This window comes from Octodon degus, unplaced genomic scaffold, assembly GCF_000260255.1.
Source record: "Octodon degus isolate 3935 unplaced genomic scaffold, OctDeg1.0 scaffold00064, whole genome shotgun sequence".
In the NCBI taxonomy this organism is placed as follows: domain Eukaryota; kingdom Metazoa; phylum Chordata; class Mammalia; order Rodentia; family Octodontidae; genus Octodon; species Octodon degus.
The window spans coordinates 11,961,437-11,975,441 of NW_004524640.1; the positions used below are offsets into that span (position 1 = coordinate 11,961,437).

At 42.2% G+C, this 14,005-nt stretch overlaps 1 protein-coding gene across 8 annotated transcripts in view; it reads left to right on the forward strand.

Annotated features, from left to right (window-relative positions):
• Tnrc6b (trinucleotide repeat containing 6B) overlaps window positions 1-11,030 on the forward strand; it is a 186,314-nt gene extending 175,284 nt beyond the window's left edge. For 7 of the 8 annotated variants that reach the window (XM_023718959.1, XM_023718964.1, XM_023718962.1 and 4 more), the window contains 6 exons: window positions 996-1,142; window positions 1,389-1,484; window positions 5,277-5,501; window positions 5,847-5,917; window positions 8,757-8,896; window positions 10,100-11,030. In XM_023718959.1, coding sequence (XP_023574727.1) covers window positions 996-1,142; window positions 1,389-1,484; window positions 5,277-5,501; window positions 5,847-5,917; window positions 8,757-8,896; window positions 10,100-10,487 — 1,067 coding nt within the window. In that variant the 3' untranslated portion in view covers window positions 10,488-11,030. The remainder of the gene's footprint in view (window positions 1-995; window positions 1,143-1,388; window positions 1,485-5,276; window positions 5,502-5,846; window positions 5,918-8,756; window positions 8,897-10,099) is intronic. The other variant, XM_023718966.1, reaches the window with a different exon arrangement.
• The last annotated feature ends 2,975 nt before the right edge of the window (window positions 11,031-14,005 follow it).

The following is a 14,005-nucleotide window of genomic DNA, read 5'->3' on the forward strand; positions in this document are numbered from 1 at the left end:
GATTATAGAAAAATTTTGAAAATTTAGTAAAGCAAAAGTAAAGATCAATAATTATATAAATACATTTACTTCCTTCTAGATTTCTGTGTGTGCCAGTTATTTGTAAGTGTATGATGAATATGTATAATTACATTTTATTACAATAGGGTGAATAATGCATATTTTTCATATATATACTATTCTTTCTCAACATGATTAGGAAAATGAAACTTATTTCTGCTTTAAATATTATTTCTGTTTTAAATATTTCAAATATTTTAAATATTTCAGTTTTAAATATTATTTTAAATATTAGCTTTAAATATTATTTCAGTTGACCAATAGAATTATTTGTAAGATTTCATGTATAGTCTAGGCAATGATGGTGAATCTTCTAGAGCTTTCAGTGATAACATACAGCCTGCTGTGCCACACGTGCCATAAGTTTGCCACCACCAGTCTGGGGTTCCTCCTGATAAACTAAATAAATTATTCCGGCTGATTATCCCTGAATGATCTATTTAGCAATGATTGTTTGAATTCCATTTTTCTTTGCATTTTTGGCTAATATCTGGTGAGGAAACTAGGAGAGATCACTGGTATCCAGATTTTCTCCCAGTTCTTGACTCAGTACCTGGACAGTTCTTAGGAGCCCCAGATTATATACTCCTGCTTTTTTCCTGCCTTCAGGCCTGGATTTCCTGGGTAGAGACACAACAGCTAACAGGGACTTCCAGTGTACCAAGAGGGGGGACAGCTGTGCCATCAGGTTCCATACTGAGACAGACACGTTATAGCAGCATAAAGGTGCTACTGGCAAGAATAGCTGTTAAAAGAAATTTCTGTTTTGAATTTCATGATGAGTGCTTGCTTCAGCAGCATATACACTAAATTTTCAGGATGAAAACCTGAGACAGATTCAATATTTAGTTTTTGACCAACCCATTTCTTCCACTAAAAAAAAATTACTTTTGTGAACAACCTTCTACCCCTAACATTTGTTGTTCTTGTCTCAGAATTCCAACCAGGAGTGCCATGGAAAGGTATCCAAAACATTGACCCTGAATCTGACCCCTATGTCACCCCAGGAAGTGTGCTGGGGGGTACAGCCACATCTCCCATTGTAGATACTGACCACCAACTGCTGCGGGATAACACCACAGGTAAACAAGTGCAGCATCCCTTGTGGGTATACAATATCCAGCATTTTTTGTAGTTGTGAACCTGTGGCTTCATTTATACTTGCAGGTACTTAATAGTTTAACCAAAAAAATATTACTTTTCACATCTTTGTTTTTAAGATACATTTTATTCCCCTTCTATTGAAGCTTAATATACTCTGAATATTTCACTGATTATACTGGCGTGTATATCTTCAATGTTTTCTCCTTGTTCTTTGCCACCTCAAGGGTCTAATTCTTCCCTCAACACCTCGCTGCCTTCACCTGGTGCCTGGCCCTACAGTGCCTCTGATAACTCCTTTACCAACGTTCATAGCACTTCAGGTATGAACATTTCATAAAGGAAAAGTGCATTTATTTCCTAAGGAATACATTTATAGGCATTGAATTGCACAGATAGTACAGGGAGAAGCGTGTGTTTTCTGTTTGCCATCTGCTCCAGGGGTTTCTGGCCCTACAGAGAGATAAGATGAGAAGGCCATTGGATAGAATCTAGGAGCTGGTGTGCTCAGGGCACAGGTCCTGACCTGATGACGTAGTGCTTCTCTTAACCAGTCAAGAAACCAGTGGTCATGGGAGCAACCAGTTAAGCCCAGGTTATCATTCCTCTGGCAGCCATAGTCTGCTTTTCCCCTAAAGAAATCTGTGTTTGTACATAAATTAAAGCAGATTGCCAAAGCCCAAAAAAACGATCTCTTTTAACTACCAGTTAAATTGTTGGTCTGACCCAGTGGTGCTTACCTGGAATCTCAGCACTTGGAAGATCACTAGAAGTTTCATGCCAACCTGGGCTACATAGTAAGACCCTGTCTCAACAAAAAAAACATGTTTTTGTTGAATTTCTAGCTTTTTGTTTTTGTGGGTTTTTTGTGTTTTGTTTTGTTTTGTTTTTTGTTTTTTTGTTTTAAGAGGATAAGAAATGGAAAACTTCCTGGGTCTAATAAAAGTAAGGTTTTAAAGCCGCTCAGTACAGTACCTTGTAGATAGTGCAAAACTTATTAGAAATTCACACTTTGGTTTTGCAAAAGTTGAAAGACAGATTGATTTCCATGCCTTGCCCAAGTAAAAGCAAATAAAGGAGATCTCTTAGTAAGTCACTACAGGTTCATGGTCTCTTTTCTGTTCCTTTCTGCCTCTGTCACATAAGCAGTGCTCGTGCGGGTCAGGCATCATGCTAAGCAAACCTTCACTGGAATCCCTTTTTGATCCTCACCTCATTTAGATGCCATATGACCTACTGTCACCCCATTTTGAAGATGGAGAAGTAGGTTAAAGGAGCTGTGAGCAAGGGCTGGGGATGTAGTTCAGCAGGAGAGCCCCAGCCTCACCCCTGTGAGACCTTGGGTCCAGTTACAGCACTGCGAGAAAATACAAACAAAAACTGTTACTTTTTCCCTCAGGTTTGAGCCTAGGTTGTTACGACACCTTAGTATTCCAAGTTTCCTTTTTTTCCTTTTCTTTTTTATTCATTTTTCTTTAATCAGGGGCTGGCAACCTTGTTCCAACTGGCCTTGAATTCTGCCTCAGCCTCCTGAGTGCTGGGATTACAGTTCTGTATGTCAGGCTCCTATGATGTGCCCCTGTGTAATGCCTGTCTATTTTGTGGGGAGCAGACACAGAGACTGAACCTAGGGCCTTTGCACTGAGCTGTATCCGCATTGGCTCCCCTTCCTTTTTCTTGATTTAGGTTCTTGCTATACATACACAGCCCAGGCTTACCTAGAACTCACTAGCCTCAAACTCTTACCAGCCTCCCGCCCTAGCCTCCCAAATGTTGAATTATAGAGAGACCTGTGCCAGCATGCCTGGCTTATTTCTTTCCTGTCTTCATCTTTTTTTTTTTTTTTTTTTGTCAGACAGGGTCTCACTATATAATTCAGGCTGACTTTGAACTCACCATGTGGCCCAGACTGGTCTCAAACTTGCAGTGATCTTCCTGCCTCAGCCTTCCAAGTGCTGGGATTTTAGCCATGTGCCAGCACTGGTTTATTTCTTTTTTTTATTTTTTTTTACTTTTTTTTTTTAATGTATTTAGTACAGAGTCTCACTTCATAGATCAGTCTTGCAGTGACCTTCCTATTTTCAGCCTCCCAAGCGCTGGGATTACAGGCATGCGCCACCATGCCTAGTCTCAGTCATTGTCTCAGCATGCCCCAGGGCAGGGCCGGCATGGCACCCCAGGAATTGAACCCCAGTCCTTGTACTTGCCTAAGCAGGCGCTTTAGTCCACTAGGCCATCTGGCCAGCCTATTTCTTTAATAATTTTTTAGATGGTATCTCATTGTGTTGCTCCAAATTCTTGGACTCAAATGATCCTCCTGTGTGGCTGTGTGACACTGTTTGACTATCATTGCTGTGTTTTACTCATAAAAATGCTCCTGTCTTAAGTTACACTATGTATCTTTTTCCTGCAATTAGACGTTGACCTGAGAGATGATCAAGATTCATCTCACACTTGTCTAACAGTGAAACCTATACTTCCCCATCCTCCAAATTATATTTTCTTTCCTTTCCTCCTTTAGTGTGTGCGCGCGCGCGCGTGTGTGTGTGTGTGTGTGTTACTGGGGATCAAACCCAGGGCCTTGCATAGGGTAGGCAAATGCTGTATCACTGAACTATATCGGTACCCAGCTTCTCTCTCCATCTCTCAGTCTGTCTTTCTTTTTGAGATAAGCTGTCACCAAGTTGCCTAGGTTAGCCTGGAACTTGGACTCCCCTTAGGCCCTGGAATAGCTAAGACTACAGTTGTGTCCCACCAGCCCTGGCCTTTTCTTTTTCTTCATGATGTGCCCATGTATCAGGCACAAAGTTCCAGTGGCTTTTCCCTTCCCTTTCATCCTTGCTCCCTGGCTCCAGGCAGTGCTGTCTCTAGAAAGGTGCATTGTGCAGTGAGTGTCTCATGTGTACTCATCCTCTTCCTTTCTCTTTGAAGTCACCTAACTTGAATACTCCATGCTGAATCAACTGCAGAAACTCCTGATAACTGCTTGCTCCTTACCTGTCTGCCTTGTGACTTGCTCAGCCATGACTGGAAGAAGATTCATCCAGGACAGGGGCAGTTTGTGTTGAACCTTGGTCCCATTTTCCAGTCTTCCCAAGCCCGTCTATTTATATAAATCATTCAGCCCTGTCTTTGCAAAGCCTCTGCTGTCACACACTGTCCTCTGTGTATCGAACATGTTGTTGGCGTTGGCTGGAGTTACCAGGCCTTTCATTTCTATTCAGTCTTTCACATTACTCATGGTACTGATCTAGTGAGCCTTACTCATAGTGAGCCCTTAGAGAATACTTGTTGATTTTTAAAATTTATTTAAATATTGGTATCTGTTATGCTGAATCAAGGCACAAGAAAAGTGTAATTTTCTGGGCTGGTGAGATGGCTCAGTGGTCTAAAGCACCTACTTAGAACAAGCTTAGCAAATCAGAGGGACCACAGTTCAATCCCCCAGCACCACATGCCAGCCAGCCCCGCCCCCTGGTGGGCTAAACTGGCCACACACACGCACACACACACACACACACACACACACACACACAAATAAATAAATAAATAAATAAAATTAAAAAAAAAAGTGTAATTTTCTAAAGTATTCCCAAGAAGTAAGTATTTATAGAAAATTTTATTTTATATTTCATTTTTATTTTTTGTCTTTTTGAGACAGGGTCAAAAAGACTGATCTACAGGGTCTCACTCTGCAGTTTAGGCTAGCCTTGAGCTCACTTTATAGCCCAGGCTGGTCTTGAACTTGCAACAATCCTCTTGCCTCAGCCTCCCAAGTGCTGGGATTACAGGCATGCACCATCATGCCTAATTGAAAATTCTCTTCTCTTTGAATTTGTCTTCCTTTCAAGTTGTGTTTAGCTTATAAAGTAGTACAGAATTAGTTATCTTACTAAATGTTCAAGTCGTATGATAATTTTATCATTTCAGAAGAATAATCACCAAAAATTTTAAGGTTGAAGAATGTTAGTTTGTACTGCTATTCTTAAAATATGTGCTTCCTATTGCTTTTTATAATATAAGTGTATAAATATATATGAAGACAGAACTTTGTACGTTATGGGGACAAAGATAACCTATCTAACCTTACTGCTTCCTGAATTTTCTCTTTACAGCAAAGTTCCCCGATTACAAATCCACGTGGTCCCCAGATCCCATAGGACACAACCCCACTCATCTCTCCAACAAGATGTGGAAAAACCACATTTCCTCCAGGAACACTACACCGCTGCCCCGTCCACCTCCTGGCCTGACTAACCCCAAACCGGCGTCTCCCTGGAGCAGCACAGCACCCCGATCAGTCAGGGGGTGGGGGACACAGGACTCTCGGCTTGCCTCGGGTGAGGAAGCTTCGCCTTGGGTGAGGGAGGACATGAGGGGCTGTGCATGCAGACAGGTCACAATTGCCTGGAAGGGGCAAAAGTATCTCGTGACTGGAAAGTCACAGTTAGTACAAGATAGATTCGGCCTCTCAGGGATAGACAGAGTAAAAATCACAAATCACAGTGAGGATACTGGAGCAGAGATACTGTCTTGAGGTCTGGGACTAGAAGACAGGTCAGAGTCAGGTAAAAGAGAGACACTATAAGAGGAGAAAAGAGATTTGTGGGCTACATGAAAATGTTTCTCCCTTGTCACTTCCTTGAGCTCCTCTTAGTCTTCCTATCTTTTCTGGTTGGTTACAGCCTCTACTTGGAGTGATGGTGGCTCAGTTCGTCCTAGTTACTGGCTGGTTCTTCACAATCTCACTCCACAGGTAATCATGCTCTCTTCTGGTTTATTAGGTTAGACTTCGTTGGATTAAGAAAGATGGAAGTGTGGAGATGGGGAAGTTGGTAGTCTCTTTCCTGGTCACAGCACAGAGGTCTTACCTGCAGGCAGTAGGTCTCCCCTTGCCACCTAAGGTTCCCAACCTACTTCTGAAGAGAACCAGCCAGCCCTTCTGCCTCCAAGCTTATGGAAATACATGTAGCTTAGAGAATAGAGGCAGGAGGTTTTATCTGGTGCTTTTGGGTAGCGGGGTAATTTGCTAATCAGTATGCTGGTTTGATGCTGGAACCAAGTGGAAAACAGGTGGTGTTACCACAAAGAAGTTGCCTAATGGCCGGTGAGATAGCTCAGTGGACTAAGCGCCTGCTTTGGCAAGTGCAGAGACCAGTATTCAATTCCTGATCCCGCATGTCACACCAGCCCCGCCCCTGGAGTGCGCTGAGCTGGCAAAGGAGTCTGGGCATGGTGGTGCATGCCTGTAATCCCAGCGCTGGGGAGGCTGAAAACAGGAGGATCACTATGAGTCCAAGCTGTGTTGTGAGACCCTGTACCAAATACATAAAATGAAAGAAAAAAAAAGTTGCCTGTTTTAGTTAGTTGTCTTACGAAACTTGAGGCTCATTGTAACAATTTTTGTGCCTCATCAATAATTAACTGTCAAAAAAAATAATTGTCAATCTTTATAGCAGAAGGAATGGTTGATTTCATGGCTTAAATGCCACATGGGTTCTTTTAGTATTCCGCCTGTTACCCTCTCAGAATATAGATGGCGTCACTGCTTTTGCTGACCTGACATGCCCTGAGGGTGGTATTTCTGGGGTGGGCATCCTCTGTCCAAAGCCACATTCACTGTCATCTTGGTTGCTCCACACTTAAGGCATTTCTGGTAGCGTCATATTCACTAAAAAGTGGCCTGGTGAATCTTTCAGGTCTGAACCAGGGCCTTCCTCTGAGCTTGGCAGCACAGCCCTCACTACACTCTGATAAAAGGGTCAATTATGTCTCCCTCTTTTTGACATGGAGAATGGCCTGTCTGGCATTTAGTTTATACATGGAGTTGTACATACCTCTCTAAGCCAGTATTTCCCAAAGTGTTCCCATAAGATGTATTATCGGGTCGCTGGCATGATGTTCAGAATGTATATTTCATTGAACAAAAGCATTAGCTTTGCCCTTGGGGAAATAAATTTTCTTCTAAATTTATTTGCCCAGCTAACCCAATTGTTGGGGATATATCGTAAGACTCATATTTCAAGGTCATTTGAGAAAATCATTATTAACCTTCATAGCTAATAGATGCAGCTAAAAGTCCTCACACCTACTAGGCAAGCACTCTACTGCTGAGCTAGATCCCCAGCTCCAGTATGAACAGTCTTAGCTTGGTGAGGTGGCACAGGGCTCTGAGTTTGATTCCCAGTACCAAAAAATAAAAAAAGTTGTCAGAATGGTGTGGTTATAGAAGATAAAGCAATAAGCTTTGAAAGGAGCCTGGATATACTACCCAGTTGTTCACTTACTCTATCTTATTAAAAAAAAAGTAAAAGAAAAAAATATATTTGTATACATATAATATGGAGGTGGCTATATTTATGTTTTGTTTTTCTGTTTGATCTTTTAAGACAGGGTCTCTAGTTCAGGCTGGCCTTGAACTCAACTACATAGCCCAGGCCGACCTTGAACAGCCTCAGCCTCCCAGATGCTGGGGGGGATTACAGGTGTGTGCCACCATGCCCAGCTTCAGTGGCTATATTTGTATTAGAATTGTTTACTTTTTTAAAAAAACTATCTAATATATCAAACTAATGTCAGTCGTAGCTTAAAAGATGAGAGCAAAATGATTCTAGGTAAATTTACTTTTCATCACTTAACATGTCTTTAGAGGACATCTATCCTGAAAACTCATTTGTGGCATACACTGACATGTGTACTTAGTCACTCATCACTTAGAAAATAATATTAAGTTAGTGCTTTTTCCGATCCACTTCCCCACCCCCTCCCCCCAGTACTGGGGATTGAACTCAGGACCCTGTGCTTGCAAGGCAGGCACATATCTACTGAGCCATCTCCCTGGCCCTTCTGATCACTTTTTATAAGGTCCATTTCCATCCTACAGTTTTCTCTCTGCCACCACCAATAGCATAACATTTTACAGCAATTTCAAGGTAGTGTATAGTCCCTGAAATGAACTAAAATGTTGCAACGAGCAGCTTAAATAACCTGTTTAGGATCTTGATGTGAAATCAGTCACATAGCATAAATAGGTTTGTTCATCCTCCAAAGAGGTTAGGGAAATTATCATTATCCTCTCTGAACACATTAGTGGTGAAAGCCTTTGGTCACATTGCCTGAGGGTAGCAAAAAACCCACTTAGAGGAAAAAGGAGGGAATAGTCTGACCTCGAGATGGTCAAAATAGGAGTAAGGCAGTGTCTGTAGTCTCACTAGCCCGTCAGTGGCATTGCAAGCCACTTGTGATTAGCAGTGCTTTTCTTGTTTGCATTGTTCTCTCTGCCTCTGTGAGCTGGTTTACTGGGGAGGCTGAAAAATAAAAACTAATAATACTGAGGAATTTGCATGTTAACTTAAATTCTTATTTGGATACTCTCTTATTTCTTCCTTTTTAGGCTTAGAAGATAGCACATACTCCCTTGTTTACTTCTTAAAGAAAATAGACCATAGATTGAATCATATGCTTCATTTTGAGCTATATTTTATGCGAATATTTCCTAAATGGGAATGGTAGATCTCAGCCCAGTGCCTTATCTTACTATTTGCCTTTTCCACTACACCTCAGACTTTTGTGTCACAACTATCATTACTCCTTAGATTGATGGGTCAACCTTGAGAACGATCTGCATGCAGCATGGTCCACTGCTGACATTCCACCTGAATCTAACCCAGGGCACTGCCCTGATCCGATACAGCACCAAACAGGAGGCGGCCAAGGCCCAGACTGCACTGCACATGTGAGTGTTCTGCCCTGTGCCCACACAGACGTACAAGATTATAGGATTGTGTGTGTATTTTGGTACCTGGTTTTAAGCAGATGTGTGCACTTGAAAGTCTTGGGTCCTGAGGTGACATGGCTTTGCTGCCTAGCTAAGCATAAATTGTCCTATGTGTATCATAGGCTGGTAATCTGAATTCCAAATGTAAATAATTTGTAAGGTAGTACTTTTTGTTTTTGTCAGTAGTGGGATTAAACCCAGGACCTTAAACATGCTGAGTACAGAGTAAATTTTAAATATCATGAAAGAAAGCTAGTATTTGTGAAAATGAAATATTTTTGATGCTAACATCTTTCAAAATATAATTTAGCTGCTGACTAACTATGACCTCTTAGCAGATGATGATGAATTTATTATCTGGGTAAGTAGCAGGTTTTTTGCTTGAAATAGATAGTACAGGATCAAACTTGGACACCAGTGCCATGACAAAAGTCCACACACACAGCAATCATGTGATGGTGAGCCCAAACAGCCAGTAAGCCTCTGGCATAGAGTAGAGGCTCCAGGTAGCTGAGACTGTGTTCCCTCAGGCTTTTTTGGATGTGACCCTTAACCTCATGCGGAAAAACAAGAGTTGATATTTTTCTTTTCCCTTTCTTTCTAAGAATTGGGTTTTTTTAATAGTACTTTATACAAAATTGAAAGGAAGGTACAGGAGTACCCCCTATATATACTCCAGCTCCCCATTGCACATGCATGGCCTCTCCAATTACATCACCCTCCAGAGCAGTCCATTGGTCACAGCCAATGAACATACATTGACACGTAATCCGGACTCCACAGTTACTTTCACTCTTGGTGTACATTGTGAATCTGGATGCATGTTTAATGGCACAGGTGGAAACTGTCATCATATTGTTCACCATAGTTTCATTACCCACAAAACTTCTGTGTTTTGCAGATTCATCCTCAACACACAGAAGTTGTCTGAAAAATAAAGTCCATACCCTAAAGGCATTGATATCCTCTGGTAGTCTTTGACTTTTGAGCTTTGTCAGTGCTTTACTTGAGTTGGAATGCAGGCTCTGAGCCTCGGGCCTAGAGTTAAGGCCTTTGATTCTGCATCCTAAAAAGCATCCAGGCAAGGTGGTGGGGGAACACTGAAAGCCTTCCTGCTGGAAGGTCTCCCTCAGACCCACAGTCGTCTTTCCCTTTTTCCAGGTGTGTATTGGGAAACACTACCATCCTGGCCGAGTTTGCCACCGATGATGAAGTTAGCCGCTTTCTGGCACAAGCTCAGCCCCCTACACCTGCAGCAACCCCAAGTGCACCGGCCGCAGGGTGGCAGTCATTGGAGACGGGCCAGAACCAGTCAGACCCCGTCGGACCTGCGCTGAACCTTTTCGGTGGGTCCACTGGGCTCGGGCAATGGAGCAGCAGTGCTGGTGGCAGCAGCGGGGCTGATCTTGCTGGCGCTTCGTTGTGGGGGCCCCCAAACTATTCTTCTAGCTTGTGGGGAGTCCCAACTGTGGAAGATCCCCATAGGATGGGTAGCCCTGCTCCTTTACTACCTGGTGACCTTCTGGGAGGAGGGTCGGATTCAATCTGAACTTAGAACTTTCAACTCTGACCTCGTGACCTTTTTTGGAACAGCAGCAGCACTAACTTGACCTTTTCGTTTTTTTTTTCAACTTGCAATAAATACATTTTTAAAAGGAAAAAAGAAAACGGAGAGAGAAAAAAAGGTGGGTCATTGCAGACTGTCTGAGCACATAGTTGCCTCCCTTATAACTTCAGTTTTTTCGTTTGGAATATGAATCCAAAAAGAGAACATATCACTCTTGAAATACTTGAATCATGAACGCCAACCTAGAAAGACAATGTGAAGCAAGTACACATACCATTTAAATTTAAACACAAAAAAATTAAAAAAATTAGTTTCTAGTTTTTCACTTTTTTCATGTTATATGGAAGTTGTTGCTAAGAAACATATATACTGAAAAAAAAATAGCTTTTTAACTTTGTTTGCACTGGGTGTGTTTCCGTCCTTAGGTCTACCATGTTTGGGAGGGAGGGAAATTCAAAAGAATTGTTGGGGGAGGGGGGAGGGAAGACTTGACGGAGCCTCACTTTAAAAACAAAAACACAAAAAACCTAAAAAAAAAAAAAAAAGGAAAAATTTGTGATTGGCTGGTTGATAAATACCAGTGTGTTCTGGCACATGTAACTGCCCAGGCATGCTCGTTCTGGTATGTGTGTGCACGTGTGTTCCTGTACACCCGCGTGCATCCTCTCTGTCTCTGTGTGTGTGCCTGCGTCCTGCCCTCCTCCCACCCCACCCTGACTCTCAGAAAGCTGCATTGCTAACCACCCACAGGCTGGCTGGCCGGCCATCCACTGCTTTTTATTTTTTAAACTGAGAACACACAAGCATGGGGAGCCACTGCAACTCCATCCACTCCGTCGGGCTGTACCGAATCAGAGTGCTTTTTAATGATTAGCACCAGGAGCTCCTTTCCACTTGTGCATCAGCCTGAGTGTGAAGTTCTCTAGCTTTTCTCTTGACCTAGCAGTAGAGCGGAGCACTGCCAACCCCAAGAATCGGAGAGCAGGAGGTACCTCTTGGAGCAACTGTGTGTTATTTTCTGTTTTTCAAAGTGAATGGCCAATAGGCACATCTGAGTACTTAAATTTTGCACAGGCCTTTTTGTTAGTTGGAATGGGAACAGAAGATGAGATAGTTTTTAAACTACATGATGTCTCAAAAGCAGAAAAGATATGTTCCCTCTTTCCTGTGAGAAGGTGTCCCCCCCCAAAAAAAAAAAAAAATCAGGTAATGCTGAATTAAATTTCTATCATTCTCATTTTTGTTTGATGGAAACAGTTGTGACCAGCCTCCCGGAAGCATCGCAGCTCCTCCTTCTCTGCTCCTCTCTCGCCGAGCGTTACCTGTGCCAGGCCGTGGCGTGTTACAGCACCAGGCCATCACTGACAGAGACGTTTACTTAACGAATGTTCTTAAACCAGTGTGTACTTCAAGCGTTTCCCTTTGTTTCTCTGTGTTGTGTATTTCCTGTGTACGTGGTTTTGCTTAGGCAGGATAACTTAGCGAAGACTTTTTTAAGTATTGCACCTTTTTTTGGTTTTGACCTCTTTTTTTTTTTTTTTTCCTTGTAATGTTGCTTTTTTATTTCGGTATTTAAAGACTTAATTTTTTAAGCATCAATGTAGTAGTACTCTGGGCCGAACAGGAGGCAACGTTTAATCCACAGTTATCACCAACATGTATGTATGATGTTGGATTCAAAATGTATAAAACTGCTTATTGTGAAGAGAGTGACAGAAGACCTGAAGGGGTTTCCCTTCATACAAAGCAGATGGTGGGGCGGGCGGGTGGGGGAGGGGGTTGTGCCGGTGATGCGCTAGCACTTGTGTGGACGTCCCAGTCTGCTTCATACTGTTCAACATAAAGTGCCGACATTCTGTACCAGCAAACACCTGCCCATTCCAGCCCTTGGTGGGAGCAGACCTCTACTGTCCTCCATAACTTGCTGCTATTGAGGACAGGGGAGTTTTTCTTTGTTTAGCATCTTCAGTGAAGGATACAACAATGCCTAATGTATTTTTTCAGCTTGTGTCTGTGTGTAGGTGGGTGGATGGGTGTGTATAGGGAAAAGTAAAAAAAAACAAAACAAAAAAAAAACTGAATTATTTGCATGAAAGTGGTTTTGTGAGATAAAGAATGGGAAATTCTGTAGTCCTCTTTTTGGCTTACCCTGTTGATGACAAACCTAGCCTCAAAAGAGATTGACAAGCATAATTCAAGTGAACACTTGCACTTGCCAGTCTTCGGGAGCCCATTGTGGGTGGGTAATCATATTGGAGTTTGCAGTGCTGGTCTGGTCCCGCAGATGCCTTGTCCAAACTGACTGTGCCCTCCTTCTCCTCCTCCTCCTCTCCGGTTTTCATCACCACCGTGCGCCTCCCTCTTCTGCCCCTTAAGAGATGTCTTCTTCCCGCCCCACTGACTGCTCTCTGCCTCGCAACAGAGCCCTGTTGTGTGTGGTGACCTCCATGGGGAAGCGCAGCTGGTGTTCAGACATCCACAGACAGAAGGTCTCGATCTTAGTGTCCCCAGGCCCAGAGCCCATCCCAAGGCTCCTGCAGTCCACTGGGGGCTGTCCACTGCCGCTCTTGGCTCACGGCTGTGTCCTGCCCTGCCCTCCTCTCCTCCTGCCTGTTGGGTCCTTGACCTGCACTATGGCTTAGTTGAGTTCCTTACGATACTACGGTGAAAGCCGGGTGCTAGAGCCCCTCTTGTTTACAAGACATAAATGAGGGATTTGAAATATGTAAAAATAAATACAAGAAGCTAAAATGTTCTTCCATCATAAGCTTAAAGGGAAAAAAACTGAAAACTTAAAAAAAAAGACCAAAAAGTGCGTATATATATATATATATATACATATATATATATACATATAAATATATATTTTAGATGAAGACTAACTCTGGGAGCATTTAACAGTGTTTTTGTTTTTGTTTTTAACATTTATTTTCCTGCTTTAAAATTTGCAAGCATTCTCAGGAATTCTAGGGTAGGAAGCCAGTTTTTTGAAGATGGTTTATTTAACTGTATCTTATCCTAGATAGACGGCTGTTTCTTTCCTGTTAATAAACTTTTACAAGTTCCTGAAACTTCAAAAAGTTTAGGCGATTTTTACTTAAAAACACATGTACAAAGAAAAGTCTCCAAATGTTGTCATACTGGGGATCACACATTTTAAAACACATAGAAGTATTTTTTAAAAATCAATTTAGCAGCAACAGGTAAATTCATTATCTTAAAAAATACGGGAGAAGGATTAAGGTTTTAGAGAGCTCTGTCCAGGGACTCATTGGAAATTGTGTGATTGAATGAATGGGGAGCATTCGGCAGACATGCATGGGAGTGCCACTGCCATGTTCCTTTCCACGTGAGACTAAACTACAGTCTCCCCTAGCCACTTTTATTTTTTTTAATGGAACCCTTCTCCATCCCCAGTGACAAAAGAAAGGAAGAAAGAAAGAAACAACAGCTTAAAACAAAAAGAGTAACCCTAATCTGTAAAATAGTACGGTTGGATT